Genomic DNA, 27,233 nt, shown 5'->3' with positions numbered 1-27,233 from the left:
ACTGACGAATCCTTGGTATCTTTATAACCAGCTTTGAACATAATGGCGTACGTCCGTGCTACTTCCGGGTTGCATAGTGACATCACTGTTGAATCCTTGGTATTATGATCCTAGCCTTTCAACGTGTCGGTGTTTACCAGCTGCGCAGCGTCACTACCAGCTGTGTTTTGATTTTTCACGCTCGCGCTAATGAAACACTAAACTGAATGAAACCATTTGGTTCCATTTGTACACTCAGAATTGAATGAACAGTCACTGGTGTTTATGTTACAGCGTACGTACAGGATCCTTTTCATCACTTGCACCAAGTTGGTCACTTTGGGGTTTTGTTTACAAGTCTGTCTTCCTCCAGTATTCCTTTGGCAGTGTGCGGTTTCACCTTGAGAGTTGATGACAGAGGGAGCTTACACCAAAGAAAGTGTGTGTGTGCACTCGTGCACGCGTATGTGCGTGCGTGTTTCCCCACAATTGACCTCGTCGTCAAAGACAGTATACCCATCTACACTATCTTTATGATGCACTTCTTTTCACACTAGCTCACTCTTTTGTTTGTGAACTGCATTGATGTTGAAAGGGACTCAATTGTATGAGGATGTTAATACAATACAACTAGCACATCTGTTTGGACACTGTTAAGATAAGCTCTATTGTTAGACCTCCATACTGGCTGAATAGCAGCTGGACCTAATTGTCAATTAGCAGGTTCCATTTACAGCCACCATGTTGGTTTCTGCTATTTTAGTTGTCTAGTAGACTACTTTGGAAATTACATGAACTTGACCAGTGTTTCACACTTGGGACTGAGACCCATTTTCATGGGTCACGAGTAAATATCAAATTTTTGTCAGTTTATTACGATTTTTTACAATATTTTTCAGAAGCAAAAAAAAAATACTATCTTTTAAAATAACTTCATACATTATAGCGACGCGTTGTGAGCTTGTAGATCTGCTATTTTCACCAGTTTTGGTCCCATGGGGAGACCCAACGTTTCTCTTTTGGGTTCTCCATTGTCATAGTACTTGCAGGCCAGTGTCTGATGTCAGTACTATGTACTATGAGTGCTTATTTTAGCTGGCGTGGTGATAGTACAGTATGTGGGGCATGGTTGTAAGGTAGTGTGTGATCTCCAAAAGTGTGTTCATTAAGCAGAGCTGTAATGAATGGCCGCTCTATATTGGTCCCAGCTATTTACTCCAGCGCCTCACCTCACCTGTGGCTCCGCAGCCTGCCAGTCAGTCTGCTGGGATCTGACCTGCTCATGTAAAAAGGCTACAACCAGTTTAAACGTGAACATCCCATCTGTCACACTGAAGAGAATCTAGGACATGCAATGAACACACCAATTAATATCTATGTGAAACAGAATTTCAGTGTTTTAAAAAAAAGAATGGTCTCAATAATAGATAGCATTGCAAGGGGCATCAAGTTATCAACCTGTGTTTTTTTACGATTTGTGAAACGCCGGTCTTTTTCTGCATTAAAGGAGTAGTTCACCCCAAAAAAATCATATTTTCTATCAATTACAGACCCCATGCAGCATTGATTTTTTTTAGTTTATGTCGCATTCCTAAGCTAATAATTTAATTACTGGCGGAAAGATGCTAATGGTATCCGGTAGGAGACTCGTAGGAGACTCTTCGGTCTTCTACTGGAGAGACCGCCGGTCATCAAATTATTAGCTTAGGAATGCGACAAAAACAAAAGCTTCTCCATGAATTCAATGCTTCATGGGGTGATTTGATGTAATTGATAGAAAATAAATATTTTTGGTGGGTGAACTACTGCTTTAACCACTAAAACTCATTGCGGTCGGGCAGAAATCTCGTATTTACATGTTGTAACTTTTTTTGTAAATGAATGCCCTACTTGATCATACTACAGCGTCACACAAAAGCATCAGCAGATATGCAAGCTCGAAATGCGGCGCGACGCGTTTTGAGCTTGTAGATCTGCTACTATTTATTTGAATCCTGAAAAGTAAAGCCCCTTACACACCGGTGGCGATTTTTTCATGCGAATAATACGTTTTTTTTAAAAACCTTATAAAGTCAATGCAAGCTTCCATGGAGCGAAAAAGCGAAGCGAAAAAGCGCCTTTTAATTATTCGGAACGAGTCCGAATTTTGCGTATATTCGCATAATCGCCGGTGTGTAATGACCTTAACAGTTTTGGACGTATAAGGTTTCCACCCAACAGAGACAATATGGGCGAGGTACACCAGGGTCTGTACATTCTTACCCTCCTTTTTTTCCCCTCTTTGCTGAAACTAGCCAATTTACAAGCTGTGAGCTTGTAGATCAGCTGTTTTTGCAGAATGTTCACCTATTTTTGCACAATGTTTGCCTTTCATGACAGAATAGAAATGCTATAGGGTTCAAGCGGGCGGCTATAACTCTGTATATTGCCTACGGAGAAGGGAGGTGCTTTAATATTTTGTTCCGTGAGAACATTGAGGGTCATTAAAGAAGTGAAATTTTTGAACGAATAACGTGCATTACGCCAGAAGGCACGGGCGAAATGTAGTGACTGGTGACCGACTTGCTTCTAGTGTATGAATGCAATATTACCTCCTGCCTTTAAGTTGGTCTCTTTATTTATTTGTTTGTAGTTTGTAATTTTGTCCTAGCCTTTGGCAGTGTGCGGTTTCACCTTGGGAGAGATTATGACAGAGGGAGCTTACTTACACCAAAGGAAGAGACTGACTTGGATGTCGTCTCTGCATGTGATAAAATGTGTGTGTGTGTGTGTGTGTGTGTGTGTGTGTGTGTGTGTGTGTGTGTGTGTGTGTGTGTGTGTGTGTGTGTGTGTGTGTGTGTGTGTGTGTGTGTGTGTGTGTGTGTGTGTGTGTGTGTGTGTGTGTGTGTGTGTTCGTCTTTTGTGTTTCACCACAATTGACCCCATCAAAGTTCATACATCATCCCCATCTACACCCGGCTATCTTTATGACGCACCTGTCTTTTCACATATAGAACACTCTTTTGTTTGTGAACTGCATTGAAAGGGTCGTATTTTAACCAGTTCACAATTTCAAGACCTATGAAGGTTACTGTAGGTTGGCCTGTTAAACCTTTAGCCTATAACCGTAAGATTTATACTTAGTTGAATAGAATGAAATGAACACTGGAGTTTATGTTACAGCGTACTGTACCTGGGTATCATTTTCATCACTTGCACCTTTAAGTTGGTCACTGTGGGGTTTTGTTTGTCATTTTGTCTTGGCAGTGTGCGGTTTCACCTTGAGAGTTGATGACAAAGAGAGCTTATACCCAAAGGAAGGGAGAGTCTTGGATGCCGTGTGTGTGTGTGTGTGTGTGTGTGTGTGTGTGTGTGTGTGTGTGTGTGTGTGTGTGTGTGTGTGTGTGTGTGTGTGTGTGTGTGTGTGTGTGTGTGTGTGTGTGTGTGTGTGTGTGTGTGTGTGTGTGTGTGTGTGTGTGTGTGTGTGTGTGTGTGTGTGTGCGCGTGCGTGTGTGTTTGTTTCACCAGAGTTGACCTCTTCAAAGTTTATACAGCATCCCCATCTACACTTGACTATCTTTATGATATACCTTGTCTTTTCACACCGATCTACAAGCCCACAATGTGTCGCATAATAACGATGCTGTTGTATGTATAAATTAGTCTATAGAACCTAATGCAAATAGCTGTGAATGAGGCAGTGACCAGCGGGATTTTGTTTGGCATGAAGAGGTGGCACTTTTTTTGAGATTTCGTCGGTCTTGTCATGAGACATCGGGGTGACAGCCCAGTTCAGAAGTAGAACAGCCTTTCCATCCCTCCTTGGTTACTTCAGCACCTGTTTTATTTCCCAGAAAGTGGTTCCCAACCTTCTTGATCAGGGTCCTACTTTGAAAATCTAGAATCCTGAATTCCAAGTCTGGCGTGGTAACATTGTATGTGCAAAACCGTTCTTTTTTTTATCATAATTTTCTTTTTTAAAGTTGTGAAAATAGCCTATCTACAAGTTGTGAGCTTGTAGATCGGCTATCTTCACTACATTTGTGCGGCACTCTTGTATGAAGAATAGAGCATTCATTTACGATAAAAAAAATTAATAAAAGAGGTTTCTGCCCGACACAGCAACGGAGAATACATACATAGTCGATGTACAAGCTCACAAACCTTGTTTTTACATTATTATATTTTTTATATTAATCATTATCATTAAAATCTTTTTAGCCTATTATTTGGGGGACCCCCTTGCGTTATCCTCACGGCCCGCCACAGTGGGCCTCGGCTCACATAAGGTCGGGGAATCTCTGCTTTAGTCTTTTCCATCCCTCCCTGGTTACCTCGACGCCTCCTCGGTCAGGTTATTTCCCACCCCAGCCTATACTGTATGTAAGGTTTCAATTTGTCCATTTTCGGGGATGCTCTTCTGAGTCAGTCAGGCGAGCCGAGCCGAGTAGGAGGAGCAGAGCCTCTCTCTGAGGATTGTTGCTCCAATGCACTTTCTTTGTTTATGTTTTTAGGGCATGTGAAATTGCCACACTGACATGAATCCCCTGGTGGACTCTCGCTCGCTCGCTCGCTTCCCCTTCTCCTTCTGGGTGTGTTTGCCTGGCATCTCTTCTTCCCCTTTCATCCTCGCTGTGATAACACACAGTGGAAACCGCTCTGAGCTGTTTTCTCTCTCTCTCTCTCTCTCTCTCTCTATTTTCCGAGGCGCACGCAAAACAATTTGCTCAGCATAAACACGCAAGACAATGGCGGGTGTTTATATGTAGGTGTGACTCAGCTGGAAAATAATATACAAAGGCTAATGCTGACGCCTAGAGTGAATCCAAGTTTTTTTTTTTTCAGTTTGCAAAGTAGGTGTAAAAAAAGCCTAACAATTTGCCCGGCAAGCCGTACATCTAAATGGTGCTCTCTCACAGTTCTTGTGTCCGCTAAGTGCATGTTGTAATTAGGGTCTTTTGTGCATTGGCAGGCAAAATTATAATGGACTAGAAGTGTGCAAAAAATATATATATGTAGGCAGTGCAAATGTCACTGAAACAGATGCGTCCACAAAATATTTCAGAAAATTCTAATAGCTGATCGGGTTAACCACTTAAAACCCTAAATATATGGCCTGTGTGGCAGGCGTAGCGGTCCAGGCACCTATAGGCTCAATGTAGCCTGACAGCGCGTCGTGGGTTCGAGTCCCGTGCCCGACGGCCTTTGCTGCGTGTCACTCCCCATCTCTCTCTCCCCATTTCCTTCAGACTTCTGTCCTTTAAAATAATAAAGGCATAACACCCCAAAAATGTATCTTTAAAAAAATAAATAACCAAAATATATTTAGTTGACCGGGGTCCCCCAGGGGCCTATACTTGGTACCCTCCTATTTTCCCTCTACACCAAATCTCTTCATGGAAAATAGCCGACATACAATAGATCTGCAATTTCTTGTAGATTGTTCTTCGATTGTTCACCCTAATAGGCTCTGTGAAAAACTGTATTCCCGGGTTTCCCGAAGGTGGCAGAGCTTTCGTTTGATTGGCTCGGTAGCAGATTTGAACAGGAAACATACATGACGACTTCACACATGTTTCAGGTTCAAATGTGCTGCAGAGCCAATCAAACGAAGCCATTGGAAAATGAGCTGGAACAGGAAATGGGTATATGCCACCTTCTGGAAACCCGGGAATACAGTTTTGTCAATTATTGTCAATTATTGTCAATTATTATCAATTATGACAGCGATTCTCAACCTGTAAGCCGGGGCCCACTGGTGGACGGTGAGGATATTGCATGTGGGCTCCAGAAATTGGCAAAACACAATGATTTTATTGAAAATACTCTATTTCATTCATATATTTTAAATATAGGCCTAATGTAAAAAATGCATTAACATCAAAATGCATGTTAAAAAAAAATCTGTCAGATGGGTGAAGATTTTAGAGATTTTCAAGTAGGCCCCGATCCAGAAAAGGTTGAGAACCGAATGCAGCTGTAGGATTCATGTGGTTAACAATTACTAGTCACAATTTAGGCATTTAGCAGACGCTCTTATCCAGAGGGACTTACAATAAACAAGGTAAATCATCAACCTAGCCTAAATAAAATGCAGAGAGAACAGTGTACACTGTAGTGCCTCAAAAAAACTCGGATGCCAGGTAAACAATGAACCTAGCATCTGTCTAAACAATATTCTGTCTTACAGTAAATAACATTCTGTACGTTGAAGGTATATGATACTCTACCAGGTAAACAATGAACCTATAGCAGCTGTCCAAATAATAATATCTAAATCGCATCCTTGATATTTATAAACAAATATTTGTATAACCAAAAAAAATTGTGACCAAGATATGTATGCATAGAATTTGATTTGATTTATTGAAATACAATAAAACCACAGGATTTCAGCAGTTCAAGGATAAACACAATAAAGTCCTTAGACTTGTTTCCATTGTGGTCCTACTCTCACAAGCAACAGTTAAAGGACGACTTCACCCATTTTCAACCTTTAGCTTCATATAATTGGTCCTCACTAATGCTCATTATAATATGGTCGGTCTGTGTCTCAGAGGAGGGCTGTGGTGTGGACAGCTCACAATGCTCACAATGTGATGCAACGCATTGTGAGCATTGTAGATCTGCTATTTTCAAAAGATTTTTATGCATTTGAAATTTTGTGAAATGGGACGTTCTGCATTATGAGTACTTTCTACTTTTGGTACTCTTAGTACATTTTGATACCAATACTTTTGTACTTTTACTCAAGTGAATTTTGAATCCCGGATTTGTACTTGTAACAGAGTATTTCTACATTGCAGTATTGATACTTTTACTCAAGTAAAAACAAATGTAGTACTTTTTCCACCGCGTCGCCTCAGCGAACCCAGAGATTCGTGGAATAACACAACCTCAGACAGACTCCAGTCCTTGTGCTTTTCCTTGTTCCTCCGATCAGGCCGACTGAGTGATGGCAACACAGATAGCCAATCATTCAAATGTGCCCCATTTAGTTTGGGGAAGTGGCAATCATTCAGCGGGGCCTTGTCAGGCCGTTCAATCTTATCTACAGTTCTCTTTGACGCACTGCCCCGCATGCCTGTTTGGTGGCATGCTATTTGACTGTCAAAATCAATGTGGCTTAGAGGTGGAGACTCTCTCAATGTGACACACACACACACACACACACACACACACACACACACACACACACACACACACACACACACACACACACACACACACACACACACACACACACACACACACACACACACACACACACACACTCACACTCACACACACACTGTATTACTGTATTGTCTTGCTATACTTGTGAGGACATCATTTTAACCCTTTAAGGCCGGGAAGGGAACGCATGTGTGTCATTTTAAGATTTATTTGGCTGTTCAAAAAATAGCAGATCTACAAGCTCATAGCGCGGCACTCTGTGCCGCGCTATGAGCTTGTAGATCTGCTATTTTTTTGAAAAATCGTGAAACTTTGTGCAAATCTTTTATATTCATTTTTAACTCAAATCTTTGCTTCTGGGGGTCCCTGGAACCAAATACTTTTAGATGGGAGCGGTCCGTTGACAAATACATATTATTTTGGGGGTCCTTGACATGAAAAAAGTTTGAAAACCATTGATAATATAGCAACATAAGTAAAAAAAAAAAAAAAAAAAAAAAAAAAGTTTAGGAAAAAAAAACTGTTAGGATTTAGAAGACATTTGTAAAATCCCCAGAAGCAAAGAGTTGAGTTAAAAACTTTCACTTTAAGAAAGTATATATTCAAACTAAAGATTGGCACACTTTTTCAAGATTTTTTCAAAAAAAATCAGATCTATAAGCTCTTAGTGCAGCACTCGGTGCCGCGCTATGAGCTTGTAGATCTGCTATTTTTATATAGCCAAAGAAATCTTAAAATGACACAGATGCGTTCCCGGTCTTAAAGGGTCAAGACAGTGATTTTATGAATGTTGATATTTACAAGTCTTTGCAAAAATTACACTAACCCTAAAGCCGAAAATAGCCGATCTACAAGCTCACAACACGCTTGTAGATCTGCTTTTTTTGGTGCATGGCACCGGTATGCAAAGTATGAATCATAACTCCGACCCTAGAGCCCCTAAACCTAACCTCTAAATCTTCTATTCCTATGTATGTATGTATAAAATAGGGCTGAAGTGGTTGATGTATGTTTTATAATATAATCATTTATATCCGCAAAGTTACTAGTAACTAAAGTTTTCAAATAATTGTAGTCGATAAAAAAGTACCATATTTGCGTAAGATGTAGTGGAGTAGAAGTAAAAGTATAGAAAAATGGAAATACTCCAGCAAAGTAAAAATTCCTAAAACGTGTACTTAAAGTTGTACAATGCAGAATCACAAATAACGATTTTTAGCAACCTCTGCTGGTCACTACCGTCACTGCATACAATTTCCGTAGTCCTCGATTACCCAGAATTCCATTTGTTTTCACCGGAAGCCGGAAGCGTTTCAAAAAGCGATCTTTTAATTGTTTTATACTATCTACGGATCGTTTCTCTTAGCCAGTGGAGCATTAGTTACCATGAGCTGTGCTTTCTTTTTCTATTCTTTTTCGATCTTCCAATCCTACATTCTCTTGAAATCAGCGTGAGGTTCCTTTTTGTTATTAGCGTGGTAGTTCCTGGCCAAACAGGAAACCGTTGCGGTATTTCCTGGCCGACGTCATGACGTCGGCCAGGACGTCGGCCAGGACGTCATGACGTTGGCCAGGAACGTCATTTTCCCGGGAAAGTCCCCCCAGTCCACGTTCAATAGAAAATATATAAATAAAAGGCTTCCGGGGGTGAAATTCATGGAGTGGGTGTAGTGAAACTTTTGCCACTCACAAAAGATATACAATTTAACTTTAGTTTTGTTGAAAACGTTACCTAGTATGCCTTTAAGTACAGTACTTGAGTAAATGTCCTTAGTTACGTTGCACCACTGCTTGTGGGGACATTTTGGTCCTCACAAGTATGGTAATACAAGTACACACATAGAGTATGCGGGGCCTACAGTATGTCATTAATTCTAGTGCACTCTCACATACAGCATATACGTTCTCCTTTCACATTCGTACATGTTCACTCTGTACGCGTTCTCCTTTCGCATTCATACATTCACGCACACACACATACACACACATGCACGCACACGCGCGCGTACGCACGCACGACAAAGATTTCATCTTCCCCACATAAGAGAAAAACCCAAATTCGATGTTATTAAAGATCCCACAAGCCCGGGGACTGTGATCAAAGCCGGAGAGAACGTTACTGGTGTTGTAAGGATCCCATTATCATGTCGGATCTATCATGCCGCTGATAGGCTGAGCGAGAGGACTTGGACCTTTCGGCGTGATCGAAAGCCTTTTTTCCATTTCGCCGCTGTCGGGGCAAGAAACCTCGGATCTCCATATTTCAACTTTTTTACGTTTCATTTCCGTGAATGAACGCCCTACTTCGTCATACACGAGTGTGAAAATAGCAGATCTACAAGCTCACAACGCGTCGCATCGTGACGCATTGTGAGCTTGTAGATCGGCTATTTTCAATATTTAAAAATGTTTTTTTTAATTATATAATGATACAAATTGAACTTTTTTTTTGGACTTACAAGGTTTTTCAGCCCCGACATCAGCGATTTCATGCACTCAGCATTGAGGGGCCGTGTTGATGCCATGCCTGCCTGTAATGTCATTTTGTCAATACGGTAACACACCATGCATAACAAAACGCCTCGGCGCCGCGGCGGTGGCCTGCCTGTGTTGAATGCCAAATGAAGCTGATGCTTCAACTTCAACAGCTCTAACTTTAACTTCAGCTTTATTTGTCACGTCACAGCGGTGGAGGTAGCACTTATTTAAGGAAAAGTATCAGCAGGCTAGCACAATGTAGAAATACTCTGTTATACAATTAAAAGTCTGGTGTTCAAAATTTACTTGAGTCAAAGTACAAAAGTATTGGCATCATAATATACATATTATATAAGTAGCAAGAGAAAAAGTTCACTCATAATGCAGAATGTCCCATTTCACAAGTTTAAAAAATTCATTAAAAAATCTTTTGAAAATAGTAGATCTACAAGCAATGCTTGTGAGCTTTTCAAATAGCCAATGTATGGTGCAGAATTGGTTAATGTACATTTTGTGATAATCAAAATCTGCAAAGCAACTAGTAACTAAAAGTGTTAAACAATTGCAGTGGATTAAAAGTAGGAGTAAATGCAGGGCTGCATTAAGGCCCCTCAGGGCCGTGGAACTACACCAAATCAAAGGCCCCCCCTCAACATTAATCGGACAATATTGGGTGCGTTCACGCGCACGTGCGTTTGGTGAACGTGCCACCGCCAGCACGATCGGTGCTGACACAGGCACTGGGCACAGCCTTTCCAACTTCAGTCTATGCTATAACTACAGTGTCTATCATTACAAATTACATTTATTATTAAGGAGGTTACTTTATGGTCATTACAGTCGTAGGCTACTAGACATATGGTGATGAGATGGGTAACAAATGTTTCATATTTATTTTCTTATTCTTCATAAGAAATTCAACAATTCAAGTTTAGAATTGAGAAAACAATACTCAGCAGAGATGGTAAAAGTACTACTCTTTACTTAAAGTAGAAGTAGCCTCAGATACATTTACTTATTATGTAAAAAGCGACTTTAGTAAAAGTACTCATTCAACTAATTACTCAAGTAAAAGTACAAAAGTACAGGCTCTGAAATGTACTTGAAAAGTTAAAGTAAAAAGACCTCTTGAAGTCTACCGCAGTGGTTCTCAACCTTTTTACCACCTCAGAAAATAATATTATGGCTCACCATTATGACTGACTGATGTTAAAATACAGTAGCGTAGACCTACTACCCCATCCTATTCAGCTATTTGCACAGTACAAATGTATTAAGAATATGTCATTTAGATTTTCACAGTGTACATTATGGTAGCACTAAGACAGACAGACAGACAGACAGACAGACAGACAGAGATGACATTAACAACCGTGAGCTACATTATTCAAACACAGCACGTGAGATACAGTCTAAGCTAAGCCTACTTCAAACAAACACACACACGCACACACATCTTCATTGTAAGGTTAACTCACCATGCTGCGCCGAGGTTCAAAGAGTTTAATGCACGGCACTTCCAAAGTTTGTACAATGTTTAAGTCACAGGAGCTGGTTTTCATATCGTAAATATGAACGTTGGCCCAAATCCACATGGTTCTTGTTTATTTGTGTTGCTGTCACAGACCATGATAGCAGAGTCATACTGGTTAACAGAAACAAACTTACCCTAAAAGCGGAGGATTTCAAAATAAGAGCCGCTTCTAAAGATTAGTCGACAGTAGTTTTATTTTTTTGTCTACTTACAGGAAGTAGAAGTGACACATCAGTACCAGCGACGGTATGCAAGAGGTTTGCATCTGTTCTGCCGCGCAACATTAAAACTAAAGCAACATATGTTTCTAAATATATATAATTCACACAGCAGGGCCCGAATGTATACATTTTTATAAATAATAATAAGAAGAATATATATAATATTATAATAAAATAATATAAATTAAAAAGAAATTACAATAATATATATATTTTTAAATACATAATTCACAGGGCCCCTGCAGGCTGCAGGCCGTGGAACACAAGTTCCACTAAGTTCCGCGGTTAATGCGGCCCTGAGTAAATGTATTGAAAATTGGAAATACGCCAATAAAGTAAAAGTACCTCAAAATTGTACAGTATGTTGAGTACATCATGTACTTACCGTAGTTTCCATCACTGGCGGCGCCTGCCAGTGTGAATGACAAATGAAGCTATGCTTCAACTTCGACAACTCCGACTTCAAAGTTTATTGTCACATCACAAGTTTACAGGTGTAAAAGTGAAATGATGTTTTGCTTACAAGCTCCCACTGTTTTGCGGTTACAAAATATTCATAAGAATAGAGAAAGAAACAAGGCAAGAGAAGTCAGATGACGGGGACAACAGCATCAAATATACATAAGGTGCGCGCTCAAAAAAGGAAATAAAAATGAGGAAGAATATCACAGTTTCTTGCACATGGAGACTTCGCCTTAGCAGCAGATGTAACAGCAAATACGGAGTCACAGTCTCTTGTGCAGGTGAGAGACAACTTCCTAACAGATATGAAAGATGTTATACATCGTGATAGTGCAGTGGAATGTGAATAGTCATTTGTACAGTATATATACGGGTCCATTTGGTTCCACTCTCAGAGTTACACACCCGTAAGGGGCCATTTGGAACCCTTTCAAGGAAGCATGAGGGTCCTTGGACAACAGGGTTCAGCACTCGTTCAGCAGCCTTATGGTTGACAAAAAGTGGGGACATATCCGTAACCATCCTATGTGCTTTGTCATATACAACAAATAGTGAAAATATCCGTTCTATAAGCTCACAACACGCGTTTGTAGATTGGCTATTTTCGCTATCTTTGGTCATGTATTTTTGTAATGTTAAAGTGGGTCGTTTTTTATTGAATTGCTTAATTGTGAAATTATCAAACATATCAGACAGTCTACATTTCCCCAAAAGGAAATGCACCATGTATTCAGTAATTCAGTAATTCAGTCTGATTCAGAACAGTGGGTTGCGCACATTCAGTTTGCTGATGACAGTTCAGAAGAATAAAAGTCAACGTTACGCAACAGCATTGCTCCTAAGTGTTTAGTTTACTTTAAAACACAGAAAATATGACATGGTACAACGTTTCGGACACCGTTGGCCTTCGTCGGGGCAGGGGGGGACCTTCTTCACCTCATGAGGACCAGCTGTGGCTGACACGTCGTACCATGAACACTTAGGAGCAATGCTGCATGTGCGGACCTTTTATTCTTTTGAATTCAGTCTGAACCAGAGGCAGGGATAAAACATCTCCACAACGGCCATACAAATGAATGACCGGAGGGGGGGGGTATCAAAAGCAGAGGCATCGATCCCCCCAGAATTGCATGTATCAATGTGGTGGTCTTTTAGTTTTGTATGGCATAGAGCAGGTGTTCTCAAACCTGTTCATGTCAAGGACCCCCAAAATTATTACTTTCATTTTTATACAATTATGTACATGCATTTGGCCATGGACCCCCATCTGAAAATAGTTTGGGTCCCCTTTCAAGATTTGTTTTGTTAAAATGTTTCAAAGATATTCCACTTATATATATTTTTGATTATTATTGATTATTTTGGGAATTCTACAAGCTCGCAACACGTCGCAGTGCAATGCCAATGTACAGTAGGGTTAAAGCGGTGAATCATTTGGGTCATATCATTTTGAAACAAACAAATATTTCTGGGGACCCCCTGGAACTCCCTCAAGGACCCCCGGGGGTCCCAGGACCCCACTTTGAGAACCACTAGCATAGAGAACTGTGAAACAGCTGTTGTTTACAAACCCTGCTGCCATAAGGATATTTTATGAACACATTTGGGTTTATAGAAGAGCTAGGGAGCAATTGTTTTAGTAGAGAATTATCATGCACCTTTGACCTTTTGCTTTTTTTCCTCCACATTGTTACCACGGATTCCAATGGGTAGAGCTAATGAGGGGGATTCCGTTAAAAGGCTACCATTTGAATGTTATCTTGTTAAATGTTGTCTACCGCTGTGTCGAGGAGGAGAAGGAGGGGGTTTGACAATCTGGAGCCAACCCTTCAAAGTGGAGTTTCATGCCAATTATCATTTAACTGTAACTCACACTGTTTGCCTGCCTTTGTAGTATGAAACGGAGGCTTAACTGTTTTTGAGATACATGGGGGAACATCGGCTGTATAACCAGATATCAGAGATATGGTATATGAACATTATGCGATTAATATTTAAATTATTTTAAAGAAAGAGAAGAAAAGTTTGCCAACTTGAAAATCCTCTCGCATACGATGTGAAATAATAAGTACATATGAGCCCCTGAGATGTTATTAGATCCATTGATCTAAGACAGAGAGATATCTTTTCTTTCATTCGTCTACAAAAATAAAAAGCAATTTCTCCCTTCAAGAGGATGGAGTGCTTTTAAGCCATTTGGTAAATGGGGAAAGTATGCTAAAAGAGGAAGAGAGTACTTTCTGAAGAGCTACGAATCAGACTCTTGCAATGCATCTCAAAGCACAGTGGGCTTCCCAGATATAAAAAAATGGATGGTGATGTGAGCACACACACACACACACACACACACACACACACACACACACACACACACACACACACACACACACACACACACACACACACACACACACACACATTTCACATGTGCATATAAATGGACAGAGTATAAAGGCTGATTTTGTTGCACGACTGTCTCACTATAGCTGAAGATAACTGAGTTTAAGGCTCCAGTTTGGAACTCGGACTTCATGTGGCCAGCCTGTGCTGTCTATCAATCTACAGTATCTATGAAGTACTGTACAACTCCAAATGTGGGCAAGGTTTCAGCCATGCAGCCCCCATTGAGTTCCATTATGAAATGTATATTTATTAGACCTACTCTGGAATGATGCAAGTTGGGAATGCAATGGCATCAGATGCAAACAAATCAGGCGGCTCCGTATATGGGCACAAAAGGGGGCATGCCCATATATGGGCATATACTGAGGACGTCAGCAATCTCCATATATGGGCTCAGGACTGACTGATACAGATACAGTTTATCGGTAATATTGGGCATTTTGGTCGGATCAGTGGTGCGACGTATAGGTGTGAGGGGCTCGTAGCGGCCCGAACCTCTAGTACTGTATGTATATATACTATAATAATAATAATAATATGATTTATTTGTAGAGCACCTTTCATGACATGAAATGCAGCTCAAAGTGCTTTACAGAGCAAGAATACAATTACAGTAAAAGTACAAATAATTTAACAATAAAGCAAAAAAAGAAAAGCAAAAACATGAAACAAATAATAGCAAAAAAGGCAGTGAATCAAGCAAAACAGTGAGGACATGAACACAGATATTAAAAAATCAACTAAAAGCAAGAGTGAAGAAATAGGTCTAGAGCTGTGCTTTAAAGCTATCCATAATACTGTGTAATACTGTATACTATATATATATGCGGATTTGCAGATGTATCAATATTTTTGGAGGTCCGCTTCCCAATCTAAGTCAACGCATCACTCCCTCTTTGATCCGCACGGCGAGTTTGATGTCGATTGATCTGGCAGTGACACACGCACGTATGTACAGTGTATATGCTGAAGTGGTTAATGTATGTTTCATAATACCATAATTTATATCTGAAAAATAACTCCAGATGTAGAAGTAAAAGTACTGAAAACTGGAAATACTCAAGTAAAGTAAAAATACTTCAAAATTGTACAGTACTTGAGTAAATGAACTTACTTTACACCACTGGCCATTGGAACCAGCGTGAGGCGGCTTTATGTACAAGTACATCCCCCAGCCATGATGTACAAGTACAAACCCTGGACATGCGTTTAGTCAAGTATGTCACAGGGACCCCCAGTCCAACCCTTGATGCTGAGTGCCAAGCATAGGGAGGCATTGGGTAGCATTGTTATAGTCGTTTCGCTATGACGGGCGGTATGACTTGGCCGGGGTTTGAACCCCCGACCTCCCAGGCCGCCCCTCCAACCGCAAGGCCTCTGAGCTGGTTATGTCAAAGTGCAGATTATGTTTTCCCGCCCGTCATTTTGTTTGTCTGCCTTCCAGCATTATTTACCACGGTGAACACGATACGTAGCAGTTGTTTCACTTGATGGATAAAGCTCACAGCTAATGCAAACCAGAAACCACAAAACAAATCAGCCTTAATGCGGTTAGGACTTAAAGAATCCCACGTCCACACACACACACACACACACACACACCCTTGCACTTGCATGCATGCATGCACACACACACACACACACACACACACACACACACACACACACACACACACACACACACACACACACACACACACACACACGCGCGCACACACACGCATGCACTCGTACACATACGCTTGCACGCACGCACGCACGCACGCACGCACGCACGCACGCACGCACGCACGCACGCACGCACGCACGCACGCACGCACGCACGCACGCGCGCACGCACGCGCGCACGCACACACACACACACACACACACACACCCTGACACACAGACAGACAGACACACACACACACACACACACACACACACAGACACACACACCCCCTGACATACACATACACACACGCACGCGCGCGCGCGCGCGCACTCGCTCGCTGACGCGCACCACCAAATTAAAGGAATACATTAGCCAGAAACAGAGCTCTCGTGGGGGGGAGCAGAAATGAATAGCATTCTGAAATGAGCGTGATCAATTGGAAAGCAAAGATTAGTTGGCCCCCATCCGGCCGGCTTTGTTTGCCTCTCGCTTTGTTTGCGCTCCTTTAGCGAGAGGGGCAGCAACACGGGACGACGCGTTCAGCTATACCACACACTGCAGCCATGAGCGAGGGGTCAAAAACGAAGCGCAGGCCAAACAGCCAACAAGCATGAAAGGCATTATTATCGTCCCTGTTTCGGAATAAGTGGCGCGTGTGCAATTCCCGCATGAGGACGGAGATTTTATCATAAATGATTTATTTTAGTTTTAATGTATTTACATGGGGGACGGCGGGGGTCTCGCGTGTGACGCCATTAATGCGGTTTAAAATGTTTTGAGTGACGCGCTCCAGCAGTCCCGATCGTGCGTGCCCGCCGCTCAATTCATCATGGCTTCACGAGCCAGTGCACAGATATAATGCGATGGAACGGGAACTCGTCTCTGTCGGAGTGGAAACCTCATACGTACAAAACTGTTTTTTTTTCAGGATTCTAATTCAAAAGCAGCAGATCGACAAGCTCGTCGACAGGCTTGTCGATCTGCCGCTTTTGAGGCTTTCGTGTGACGCTGTAATTTACGAAAAAACACTAAAAAGTAAAAATATGGAGATAAGAGGTTTCTGCCCGACCGCAACGGAATACTGCATGTAGCAGAGACCCATGTACGGTCGTGAACGGTGAACCCACAATGTGAGATGTCAGATAATGTGAATAGATAGTAGTCAGGTGCACATTGATTACTGTAGATCTGATAAGCATAACGGTGTTCGTTTTATATTAGCCCTGGAGGCATGAGTCATGAGCGCTGACGCATAATGCATGAGTGTCTTGGCTTTTTATCACTGCTTAACCCATCCAGAACTGAGGTTATACCGTTCTACAAAATGTCCTCTGAATCCCAACGGTTTTCTGAAAAAAAAACTATTTTGCCAGACTTTTTCATGTCGAGGTCCTCCGAAATTATATGTATTTGGCCGCCGACCCCATCTGAAAATGTTTTGTTCCAGGGACCCCCCCCCCCCCCCCCCCCCAGAAGCAAAGATTTGAGTAAAAAATGTGCTTTCAAAATATATATATACAAAGATTTGTAAAAATGTTCACAATTGAAAAAAATGCAGATCTACAAGCTCATAGGGCGGCACTCGGTGCTGCGCTATGAGCTTGTAGATCTGCCATAGTTCCTGTATAATTGCATCAAATTTACACGGGCAACGCTTTTTAAATAAAATATAGGCCTCATACTGTACCTTTCCCCCCCCCCCGCAGGCAAAACATGATGTTGACAAATCTGAATAACATGTTTTATCAGTGTGCAGGCAGGTGACGCGCTTAGGGACGGATTGTTTTGAATTTAATTTAAAATCCATGACTTTTTTTGTGAACAGAGGGGGGGGGGGGGTACCAGGGTGTTCCCAGCTAAATTATAGTTAATGTATAGTAGCGTCACAATCTTTTTAACCACTTTGACCATAGTTTGTACTATGGCTGTTCAGAAATGGCAGATCTACAAGCTGTCTCTCTTTCAGAAAATGTATTATACTAGAGGTTCGGCCTTCACATCTAGTAGCCTAGAATATAGGCTATATATATGCTATTATTCCTTAAATACAAACCCCTCATGTACAGGGTGGCTTGATCTGCATTGGCCTGGTTTGGCATCATGGGGTTTGTACTATTCTGGTGGGTTATAATAAGATATGGTAGAGTGTTCATTTGGCTAAATGCCTATTTTGCATGTTAGTGATGATGTTGTGCAGCCTCGCTGCTCTCAGGGTTCTGAAACAGCCCATGCCAGATCATGGTGTCATTTGTGGGAACTGTCTTTATTTGCTGCGTTTAGGCCTGTTATTAGATGACATGGATTTAGTTGGAGCTACAGTATTATGTATACACTCACACAGCTACACACACACACACACACACACACACACACACACACACACACACACACACACACACACACACACACACACACACACACAGACACACACACACACACACACACACACACACACACACACACACACACACACACAAAGAGCAAGATGTGCATGGGAGGTTTCACACTGTCTCTCACACACATACACACACATACACAAACACACACACACACACACAGACTGGGCACGCATGTGAATATTTATTTTGTTCTGCGGTGAGAAGCGCGATGAAGTAACCCACCAGCACGCACGCGATCACACACACACACACACACACCCCGTCGCCACGTGAGCAGTCCTAGACGATAACAAACAAACATTGCAACATTGTAAGGCAATGGGGGCGTGAAAATGACCCAGTTGTATATATGTATATAGATTAATTTAAAATGCATGAATGTCCATGCATTTTCATAAACATTACCAATCGCGGGGTAGCCTACTAGGCATGGCTGATCAAATGCATGCATCAAATGCCTGCCTTAAGGCCACAGTGGGCAGCTTTTTATGTAGCTCTTTACTGCCCCTTGGGGACACTAATGGCTTTATCTTGGGTCACGCTCACCACGCAGGAGGCACCATGTGAAAAGGGTCAGAATCGTTGGCTGACCACTGTATACAAGCTCTACATGAGCTTGTAGATCTGCTTTGGTTATTCAAAAATAGCAGATATACAAGCTCATATCTATGAGCTTGTAGATCTGCTATTTCTGGCCTCCCAGCTCTTCTATTGAGACATTCAGATCAGTGGTTCTCAAACCTTTTCATGTCAATGACCCCCAAAATGATATGTATTTGGCTGTGGACCCCCCCATCTAAAAAATATTTTAAATATGGTTAAAGTGATTAAAATGATTGTGACGCTATATTCACTAATTTTGCTGGGGCCCCACTTTGAGAACCAATGTTTTAGATCATGTGGTCGGGAAGGACAGGCCATTGGTTGAATGAAACTCAAATGGAAACTAGAGAAAGTGCTCCTCGGAGCACAGGTCTCCGCCAGGTCAGGTAGGCTATTGTGGCCTCCTGGTGGCGCTATAATAGGCCAATGTGAAAAGGGTGCCATTTCTTATTAGGCCTTGCACGACAATCGGACACTGACTGCATTCAGGATTTGAGGCATTTTGTTAAAAACATTTGTTTCCTTAAATTAGACCTGCTGGTGGCGCTATAACAGGCCAATGTTAAAAGGGTGGCATTTGTTCCTCAACATAAGTGTGAATGTGCGTGCAAAGTTTGACCGCAATCGGACGGTTCATGATTTGCGGAATTTTGTTCAAAACAAGCCAATAATGCAAACTTTAGATGTCAATCTTAGCCAATCAGTATGGAATATGAAAAATCAAACACATCCGTCATGATCACATGACTATAGAGATCATGTGTACCGATTTGCGTGAAATTTGGATAAAATCGGAAGGAGTAGTATAAAATAATGTGTTTTACATAAGTCGGCCTCCTGGTGGCGATATAAAAGGCAGATGTGAAAAATGCAGGGCAAAGGTTTTTCCTTGACCTCTAGGGAGTGCACATACAAAGTTTTACAAAGATCGGTGCAGTTATAGGTAAAAACACGAATCGGCCTGCTATAGCGCCACCATGAGGCTGATTTGAAACATGTCCAGTGGCATTTCTTCCTCTGCCTAGTGGGAATGTACGAGCACAATTTCACGGCAATTGCAAGCTGTGTTCATGATTTGAGGCATTTTGTTGAAAACGGAGAACTCCTGCAAACTTTGGAAGCCATTCTTAGCCAATCAGGATGGAATGTGAAAAATCTGAAAGACCCATTTCGTCTAATGACTATAAAGATACTGTGTACCGATTTGCGCGACGTTTGGACAAAATCTGTAGGTGTACTCTCAAAAAAGCGGCCTCCTGGTGGCGCTATAACAGGCCCATGTGAAAAATGTGGGGCAAAGGTTCTGAATTGGCATCCAGGGAGTGTGTGTGCACAGTGTCGCTGCGATCAAGCCAACGGTGCCGGAGATTAGCTGCTCACAGACGGACGGACACACACACGGACGGACGGACACACGGACGGACGGACGGGGTGGAAAACATACTCTCTCGCCATGCCTTTCGGCCTGGCGGAGACAATAAGTTTAGCTTCCCCAAACATGCTCTCGATTGTAGCTCAAACCCATCTCCAGGAGGACAGATCCTATAGCCCGAAGCGACAGTCGTGGGTTTTATTGGTGTTCGTTGTCAGGGCGATATCACAACCAATCGGTGGACAGGCTTTGCCTCGGCTCGTCTTTTTTGAGGCACGCCCCCTTTCCTAAGTGGGGTATATTGATAAACGCGAGTGCACGCCCCTTACTCCTCTCCTTTAATGCCTTATAAAGCCCTAACTCCTCCCCTTTTTTGCCGTGTGTTTATAGGAGTGAGTGTTACACACACACACACACTCAAAAAGAAAAGTTTGGCACTCGCACCTGCGGTTCAATTCCCGGGTAGGACGTGAAAAAAAAAATTACGGATCGCGGCTCCATGAAACCTGCACCAATTACATTCCCCGCCGGGCCTGTTTCATGCCCATTTTGTGGCAGGTTTACGGAAAAAGGGACTCCTCTCAATTGGCCCTCAGCTGAGCCATCTCTGCAACACAACTGCTGTGTTTATTGCCCAGCCGGGCAAATCATTTCAAGGTTATCAAGGAGAGACGGTGGCAGCCCTTATCTGGGCCTTCATTTCCTTTCTATTATGGGATATGGCAGGGAGCGGGTCCCACAACGCAACCCCCCCCCCCCCCACCCCCCCAGTCTGATGGTGTATCGTGATGCTATAATATCTCCTCCCATCTATGCAACACCTTTTCATATGTCGTTTGCTGACGGGCAGAAACCTCTTATCTCTCTATATTGTTGTGTTTTTTCATGAATGGACAGCGGTGTAATGTAACTAAGTACATTTACTCAAGTACTGTACTTAAGTACAATTTTGAGGTATTCTTTTACTTTACCGGAGTATTTCCAATTTTCTGTACTTTTACTTCTACTCCACTACCTCTCGGAGGAAAATAATTCTACTCTACTAGAATTATTTGAAAACTTTAGTTATAGTTAATTTGCAGATATAAATTATTACATTATAAAACATACATTTACCACTTTAGTTCTATTTTATACATAGGCTATTTGAAAATAGCCGATCTACAAACTCCCGACGTGTTGTGAGCTTGTAGATCTGCTATTTTCAAAGATTTTAGTACTTTTATTATTGGTACTTAAAGTACATTTTGATACCAATACTATTGTACTTTCAAGTACATTTTGAATTCCGGACTTTTACTTGTAACAGAGTATTTCTACAATGTAGTATTGATACTTTTACTTAAGTAAGAAATGTGATGAAACGATGGGCGGACGAACGAGGGTGTGGAAGTGGAAGCGGGGGAAAGTGACGAGAGAGGAGAGAGTGCAGAGAGTAAGATGAGCGTCGCCAGTGGTGGAAAAAGTACTCGCATGTTTTACTTAAGTAAAAGTATCAATACTGCAATGTAGAAGGACTCTGTTACAAGTAAAAGTCCGGAATTCAAAATTTACTCGAGTAAAAGTACAAAAGTATTGGTATCGAAATGTACTTAAAGTAGAAAGTAGAAAGAACTCATTATGCCGAATGTTCCATTTCAAGTTTTCAAATGTTTAAAAAATCATTTGAAAATAGCAGATCTACAAGCTCACAATGCGTCGCATCACAAGCTTGTAGATTGTTTTCAAATTGTTCGTTTTCAAATGGCCGAAATATGTATAGGGCTGAAGTGGTTAATGTATGTTTCGTAATGACAATCAAAATCTACAAAGTAACTAGTAACTAAAGTTGTCAAATAATTGTAGTGGATTAAAAGTACAATATTTTCCTCTGAGATGTAGTGGAGTTGAAATAAAAGTTTTGGAAATTGGAAACACTCAATTAAAGTACAAACACCTCAAAATTATACTTGAGTACAGTACTTGAGTAAATGCACTTAGTTACTTTCCACCACGGAGTGTCGCTCGCAACGATAGGACGACATGGACGGAGAAGGAGGGAGAAAGATAAGAAAGAGGAGAAACAGAGGAATAAGGGATGAGGTCGGTGGGGGGGAGAGGGGGGGAAAGCAACAGGAAAAGGCCGCAAGAAAGATTGCGAGGGGAGGTCTGATGGTCCTCCGAGCCGGAGTGAGGACGTTGGGGAAATCAGTAGAGCTTGCAGCCTATTTGTTTGTGTGTGTGCGCGTGTGTATATGTGTGTGTGTGGCACGTGCAAATGTATGTTTTCCTCATGCTCCTTGCACACAACTCTTACCAAGATAAAACACAGAATAAAGCTGATCCCTTTGTTTGCTTTGTTTGTTTGCGGGAATCCATTGCACTTGTCGGCGCTGTGATTGCTTTAATTAGACATATTCCGTCGGATCTTGAATAATACAGCTGCTGCTGCTGCTGCTTTCCAATCTTGTTTACGGGAATCCATGGCAATTAACGGCCATTCTTCCAGACAATGAAATGTCTAGAATATCGGTAACGTGCTGAAAACCCAGGGGAAAAAATGGCTGCTTATTCATTCATTCATTATGATTTCTGAAATGTCTAGCGTACTTAATTTCTTCTAATATACTGACATTCTGACAGTCAACCCATTAAGACCGGGGAAGAATCGGTGTCATTTTTAGATTTATTTGGCTATTAAAAAATTGCAGATATACAAGCTCATAGCGTGGCACCGAGTGCCGCGCTACGAGCTTGTAGATCTGCTATTTTTGAAGATTTTTGAAAATATGTGCAAATCTTTGAATGTATATATATATATTTTAAAGCGAACTTTTTTTTAACTCAAATCTTTGCTTCTTGGGATTCTACAAATGTCTTTTGAAAAGATTTGAATAAAAAATGTTCTCTTTAAAAATATATATTATATTCAAAGATTTGCACTAATTATAAAAAATTTCAAAAGGAGCAGATCTACAAGCTCATAGCGCGGCACTCGGTGCCGCACTATGAGCTTGTAGATCTGAATAGATCTGAATAGCCAAAGTATAAGATAATGGTTAAAGTGTTTACACAGATACGTTCCCGGTTTTAATGGTGTGCGAATTTGTGTGTGATCACACCAATTCATTATGACAAGATGATGATAAAAATATATTACTCAATGAATAAGTAATGAAGTAAAAATAAGAAATAAACATAAGAAAAGTATAGATAAGCCTGCCTATTTCACTTGTCTATGTACATTGTGCAAGTCATTTTGAGCAGTTCGGTAAGTACTTTTGGTACTTTAAGTACATTTTGATGCCAATACTTGTGTACTTTTACTCAAGTACATTTTGAATTCCGTACTTTTACTCGTAACAGAGTATTTCTATATTGCAGTATTGATACTTTTACTTAAGTAAATATTGTGAGTACTTTTTCTTGTTTGTTTCTTGCATTGAATTTGTCTTTAGTTCTGTGTCCTTGTCCTCATCGGGATTCCGACAGCCGCAGGTTTGAAAGATAACTGGTTTAAAACGATGTCGCCCTTACTGAATAAGCATGCCGTGCAATTACACATGATATGGAATGTTTTCTTTTTGGCTTTATCGCTTCTTTTATTTTCACTCAATCACAATGCATTTTCACAAGCGCGCGATAAAACTAGGCTGTATGTGCGCTGTACCGACGCGCTGGCAATGAAGTGAGACAATTAAAACCAGGAGAGAGAGAGTTTGAGCGTTTGAGCAGATTGCCTTCGCATTTATGTAAATTAATACAACACCGGATTTTGACTTGGAAATAGCGGGAACGTGTTTTTCTTTTTCATTCACAGAGGTTTATTCGGTGGAATGGATAAACGAGCCCTATTTTATGTTAATGACAATCTGGCCTTTGAGAGACACAACAGAAGGGTCCAAAATCTATTTGGAACTAAATATTGTTGTATTTTGGTGTGTTGTTGTTGTTGATGGCATTTAAAGCTGCAATATGAACTGAGACAAGTGCTTATCATAAGCATTCAATCAATGAAAGATGATTATGGGACATGAATGCAGTTATAAACGTTTTTTTTGTTGTTGTAGATATGCAATCTGTTACCACTACGGAAAAGTGTCTCTGACATTATAGCTCTGAGTGTGTGCGTGCGTGTGTGTGTGTGTGTGTGTGTGTGTGTGTGTGTGTGTGTGTGTGTGCGCGATGCACGTGCAAAACAAAGTAATGTGAATGGTGTTCCTAAAATGCCATTCTCACTGAGGCAGAAGCAACTCACGGGGCCTAAACAACAGCACACAGTCAAATCCTCAGTCTTAATTCACCCCCCTCATAACTCGCAGAGTTAAATTAACAGTGAGAGCTTTTACAGTGTATAATGTGTGAATGGAGGAAAGGGGGTGGGCTATACAGACAGGAGGGGAGGGATGAGCGAGAGAGAAAGAGAGAGAGAGGGGGAGAGAGAGAGAGAGAGAGAGAGAGGGCTCATTGGTGAGCATAGCCTGGAGCCTCAGAGAAATCAGCACAATTTGCTTAATAAAATTAGGGACATGGTTGAAGTACACAAAGCCAGCCAGTCGTCAACAGAGGCAGGGCATTCGCTGCAGGACTTTCAGGAGGTCTCACCCACAACGAGAGCTATTAGACCTTATAGTGTGTGAGGCGTGGATAGACACACACACACACACACACACACACACACATGCACACACGCACCTGCGCGCTTTAAACACAGGGCTTTAGGTGGCTTAGGTGGTCCTTCACACCAGCTGCTGGCTCCAGAGAACGCCCTGTGTATGCTCTAAAAGAACAAGAAAACCTACACAAAAGACCCAGGGAGGGTGGGGGTGGGGCCGGCAAGACCAAAACAAACAAACAAACAGAACAAACAGAACAAACAAACAAACAAACAAACAAAAAAAGGACAGGACCAGCATGCACCATCAGACAGGGAAGGAAGAGGGGGAACCTCCCAAAACGGAGGAGGGGGAGGGGGACGGGGGGGACGAGGAGGAGGAGGAGGGGGCCCCCTTGGACTCCTCGCCGCCGCCCGAGGTTGCGGTGGAACCCCAGGCCGTCGTCGGCGAGGAGGGGGAGGGGGAAGGGGCTCCCCCCTCTCCGTCAGCGCCCCCGGCTCTCACCCCGTACCCGTACAGCAGCTCCAAGGGCCCCTGTCAGCCCCGGCGCCTGCTCCTGGCACTCACCCTCCTCCTGCTCTCTCTCCTCGGCAGCTGGGCGGTGGTCCACCTCACGCTGGGCGCCGGAGGAGGCGGAGGCGGAGGCTCCTCGCCGTTCCGGATCTCCACCGCCTACGACCAGCAGCAGCACCACCAGGACGCTACCAACACCGCCACCACGTCGTCTATCGCCGCTACCATCGAGCCTCGCTTCACCACCAACTGCACCGTGGGTAAGTGGATGAGTGTCAGTGATATCTCTGCTGTTCTTATATGGCCCGCTGTGGTGTTCGTTTTTTTTTTTTTGTTGATGGTTTCTTTGTTTGTTTTTGTTGTTGTTTAGCCCATTAAGACCGGGAAGGCATCTGTGTCATTTTTTTAGATTTCTTTGGCTATTCAAAGCAGATCTACAAGCTGTATGAGTTTGAAAATCGTGAAAATGTGTGCAAATCTTTGAATATATATATATTTTTTAAACATTTGTAAAAATATGTTGTTCCAGGATCTCCCCCGGAAGCAAAGATTTGAGTTACAAATGTTTGCTTTAAAAAATATATATATTCAAAGTTTTGCACAAAAAAAGAAAAGATTTTTCAAAAATAAGAAATCTTAAAATGACACACAGATGCGTTCCCGGTTTTAATGGGTTAATGGCATTGGATCATGCCGTGGCAACGGTTTGAGTTTCGGGAAAAGTTGACCTCCGTGCCGGTCATCAGATTAGAATCGGAGGAAATCTTGGTCATGGGATGTTTTCCACTGACCCCACAACTTTTAATTTAATCGCTGTATTGTATGCTCTGTCTTCTCCGGTCTTTAGCCAAACCTGTTGCTCCTGTAAGAGAGTGGCTCTCAAATTTCACGGAGCCCCCCCCCCCCCCCCCCCCCATAGCTCTGAGAGTGTACAAATGGAACCCTATGTGTACACTCTCTGAGTTACATGCCTGTTAAGGTCCATTTGGAACCCCTTTGAGGTGGGCCGACCCCACTTTGAGAACAACGTCTCTTACACCGTAGTATGTGTATATCAAATGTGTTGGTCATAGGCCTGTAAACATTACTTTTATAGGAATGAAAAAATTATATAAAAAAAACTATTTTAACCTGCAAATGCACAGATATAGAGTTGATAGTCCTTTCAGCATTTCCGTAATTGTGCCACTTCTAAAGACCGAGTTACCCACTCACTACAGTGTAGTGCAAGGGTTCCCAAAATACCCCCCAAAATAATCATATTTGAACCGGGGACCCCCCCAAAATAATCATATTTGAACTGGGAACTCCCCCCAAAATAATCATATTTGAACTGGGGACTCCCCTAAATAATCGTATTTGAACTGGGGACCCCCCCAAAATAATCATATTTTTGAACTGGGGACTCCCCTAAAATAATCATATTTTTGAACTGGGGACCCCCCACCCAGACAAGCACTTGGAATTGTAGGCATTACATTTAGTTTGACTCGGTTCCACAGATAAACGTTGTGAAAATAGCCAAACTATCTCACAACGCCTCACACTGTGAAGCGTTGTGAGCTTGTAGATTGGCTATTTCCACAATGTTTGCCTCTTTCTTAGGTAATATTTGACAATTTGGCCAATTCGGTATTACAAAGGTCTTAAAAGTCCTTAAATTGTCACTTAAGAAATGTGCCGATACCCTGTATGTTGGTTTGTTTACTGTTGAGGGAGAAAACAATGTTGCACTAATCACCTAATCACCTGGGTCCCGACTCCCAGGTGTTTACCGGCGTAGTGTACGCCATTGGTACTCAAAGCGCGGTCCGGGGACCTTGGGTGGTGTTACCAGGGGGTCCCCAGCAAAACCTTGGCTATTC

General features: G+C 42.0%; 2 protein-coding genes across 2 annotated transcripts in view; one reads left to right on the top strand and one right to left on the bottom strand.

Moving 5' to 3' along the window:
- The window catches only part of ttc7b (tetratricopeptide repeat domain 7B), a 600,383-nt gene that overhangs the window by 174,615 nt on the left and 398,535 nt on the right, over positions 1-27,233 (bottom strand). The window lies entirely within an intron of this gene.
- Positions 24,769-27,233, top strand: part of LOC308074812 (ALK tyrosine kinase receptor-like) — a gene marked incomplete at both ends in the record, with an annotated part of 155,895 nt that continues 153,430 nt past the window's right edge. The window contains 2 exons of the mRNA XM_080414311.1: positions 24,769-24,837; positions 25,292-25,628. Of these exons, the coding sequence (XP_080270437.1) occupies positions 24,769-24,837; positions 25,292-25,628 (406 nt within the window). The remainder of the gene's footprint in view (positions 24,838-25,291; positions 25,629-27,233) is intronic.

The sequence above is a fragment of the Gymnoscopelus braueri genome (genome assembly GCF_963280865.1).
Source record: "Gymnoscopelus braueri genome assembly, chromosome: 19".
NCBI lineage: Eukaryota > Metazoa > Chordata > Actinopteri > Myctophiformes > Myctophidae > Gymnoscopelus > Gymnoscopelus braueri.
Note: the sequence above shows the minus strand (reverse complement) of the source record. Positions and strands in the feature narration are given on the sequence as shown.